Source organism: Montipora capricornis, chromosome 3 (assembly GCF_036669925.1).
Source record: "Montipora capricornis isolate CH-2021 chromosome 3, ASM3666992v2, whole genome shotgun sequence".
NCBI lineage: Eukaryota > Metazoa > Cnidaria > Anthozoa > Scleractinia > Acroporidae > Montipora > Montipora capricornis.
In genome coordinates, this window is record NC_090885.1 from 23580463 (window position 1) to 23583407 (window position 2945).

A 2945-nucleotide genomic window follows, 5' to 3' on the forward strand; every position below is an offset into this window, starting at 1 on the left:
TTAAACAATGCCAAAAATTATGAACTAAATGGCACTGGAGGGAACCAATATTGCCTTGCGAAACTTCTTGGATAGGGATGCCCCTTCCCGTATTTTACGGTTGTCGCTTCTCTCCGCGGGCAGAGAGAAGCGACAACCGGAAATACGTCTAACCCTAACCCTAACCCCTAAACCCCTTCAGTAATTAAAATTTGCTGGTAATTTACTCACTTAACAAAAGGGGTTGGGTAAGTTGAGGGTTAGTTAACCCATTAACTCCCAGGGGTTCCCCACTGACAAGTAAAATACTCTGGCGTTAGACGGAGTAAAATACCAAGTCTGGCCGGTTTAGGCCGGTTTGGACGTCAAAGGGTTAATGGGGAGCGATTAACGGCACCTGAGAATGTGACAAAGCCACTTGGAACACCAACCTTTGCAAAACAAGTCTTCAAATGGCATTCCACTGCGGTGTATGCCATGAATACCATTGCAGTTAGAGTCAAAAATTACATCACTGTATCTTGGCTTTGTTCCTGGATGATGCAAGTGATTAATATCATCACAATCTCGTCCTCGCCAGGACGAACCTCTCCAAGATTGAAGAAAAGCACTGTAGGTATCATTATCTAAATCTACCAGAGGCAAATCACTTTTAAAAACATGATTTAACAGATCACATAGTTCATTCACACCAGGAAGAGAACATGGATTGAAAGTTGCGGGGACTTTCGATCCATAAAAACTCTCGTTTTCGTCGAACAGTTTCGAGAACACCTTCTTTTTGGGTTGTAAAACGTCGCCTCGGAAATGTCTTCTTGAAGGAAAAGCATGACAATATGGTTGCCCTTTCTCTTGATAGCAAAGAGAAAGTGCATTGCAAATGACATCCGCTGACAATTTCTCTGTTAATAGGTCAATAACCAGTGGTATATAGAAATCTCCCAGTGCAACACAAGCATTTCTGTAGAGAACGGGAAGAAACTCGCAAAGCTTGCCGTATGCTTTGACGAACGTTTCGTTGTGAACGTCGCTTATCTGTTCGGTAAGAGCAACCACTGCAGTACAGACAAGGCAACCGTAACCACCATTGACTCCTTTTGGTAGGCCGAAGGAACTTCTCCCTAGAGCATCTGTACGACTTGGAGTCCAACACAAGCTTAAGAGAATGACCACCACAAACAGGCAAACGTTTACAACGAACGCCATTTCGCTGCTTTTAGACCAGGCCGTTTACCAGGCGGTTTAAATTTAGTTGGCAAAGTCAAAGTAGAATCACAAGACAAAGATTAAATCATTGTTTACGAATATCTGAATCACCTTCTCGAAAGAATGAAAGTGGAACACCGGATGTACGGTGACTGTGCAAAAATCGAAAGGCGTTCCACGCTTCATGGTCCTACATGATCAGATCAGGTCATCAGTCATCTTTGCCGAAACGAATCGAGACCCTACGAAGAGAAATATGTCAGGGGTTCCTCTGAAGAGTTCTGACCATCACTGCAAGACTTTTCCCTTGTTTTCATTCCGGTTTTGACGTTTTTACAAACGCTCTGACACGTGATAACACATCCTTTGCGGTTTTCTTTTGTATGCAGTTTTCTGGAAAATCAGGATCCAGGATTAAGGATCCATGATCAAGGATCGAGTATGATGACAAGCCAAACTACAGCTTTTTCTAATAAAACAAGAACAAGTACAAGTCTGGAATACACCACATTGTTTCCAGAGACTGCATCAAAAAGGGAGTAAATTTCCACATAACGTGACAATACATCACAACACATTTTGCAGGCAAACCCCGGTGTTAAATTGACCGTCCCTTGCTAATGTGAATGGCCCTTTTGAAGTGCCTCTTCATTTTCCTGTTGATAATTCCTCAGCCGGCTGTAGTCACCAACTGGTGACCTACTCGAGCTACTTGAAGTGCCACCGTGGGCAGCCGAAGACTGTTTATAACCACTCTTTAAAAAACCAAAAAAAAATATGATGAACGAGGGGAAATAACCACGAATACCAAGAAGTATAATTTTGTGTACAAGAAAACTTGGTCTTCACTGGCTGTTTACGAGATCGAATTTTCGTTGTCTTCACCTGTGGGGATTTCTATCTTTCTGAAAATCTGATGGACTCATAAGAGGGACTGGACTTATCAGAGGGTATATCCACATCAATGAGAATGCATTTCTCATCCCGATTGTTCTCCTTCTTCTTATTGTTGTTATCATTATCATATTATTAGTCCACGATCCCCGATCCTCCGTCCCTGATATTTCTTTTCCAGGAAACCTTTATAAACATCGCCTTGACCTATTGCCAAGTACTGTCGACTCGGACAAGCAATGTGAAAAACGCAGTCAAACATTACAGCATTTTACAATCTATCAACAGCTAAAGTATAGGAAAACGCAGCATTTCGTTTATAAATCGTACAACAAGATGGACCGATACCGTTTTTTGGATCGATACTGTAACTAGTACGATATTGTCTCTTTCTCTTCGGTATAGTGACGTCAACGAGTTTCGCAATAAAAGAAGACATAAAGCCCTCGTGTCAAGGATCTAAGAATTTCGTGTCAGAGATGCGTTGGCACTTTTGGATTCTCTCCCTCTGCAACTTAACGTTACTGTTCTTTGAGGTGCAAATTTTGTAGACAAACGTATTGAAGGGTCAGAAAGTCTGAAACTCGAGTATCTTTGAATATGTACTCCAATTTAGCCCGCAAACAGGCTCTCTCTCTTCGTGGGGCGAGCTACCCTCCCACGCAGACACTCTTAGGGCTTGGTCACGCGAGGGGAAGGGGTGTCTCCTAGAGTGTGTTCGTAGGAGGGGCTAGGGGCGAGCAGGCTAACCCCAACTCAATGAAGGTAACTCGAGTCCGGAGAAGTCCCCAACAATTTGTTTTTCAAGAACAATTCATTTTAAGCAATTTCAGCACACTCACTACAAAAGAAAGGGAATGAGGGGG

At 42.8% G+C, this 2945-nt stretch overlaps 1 protein-coding gene across 1 annotated transcript in view; it reads right to left on the minus strand.

Annotated features, from left to right (window-relative positions):
- Positions 1 to 1984, minus strand: part of LOC138042601 (acyloxyacyl hydrolase-like) — an 8924-nt gene extending 6940 nt beyond the window's left edge. The window contains exon 1 of the mRNA XM_068888550.1: positions 411 to 1984. Coding sequence (XP_068744651.1) covers positions 411 to 1185 — 775 coding nt within the window. The 5' untranslated portion in view covers positions 1186 to 1984. The remainder of the gene's footprint in view (positions 1 to 410) is intronic.
- Positions 1985 to 2945: the final 961 nt, after the last annotated feature.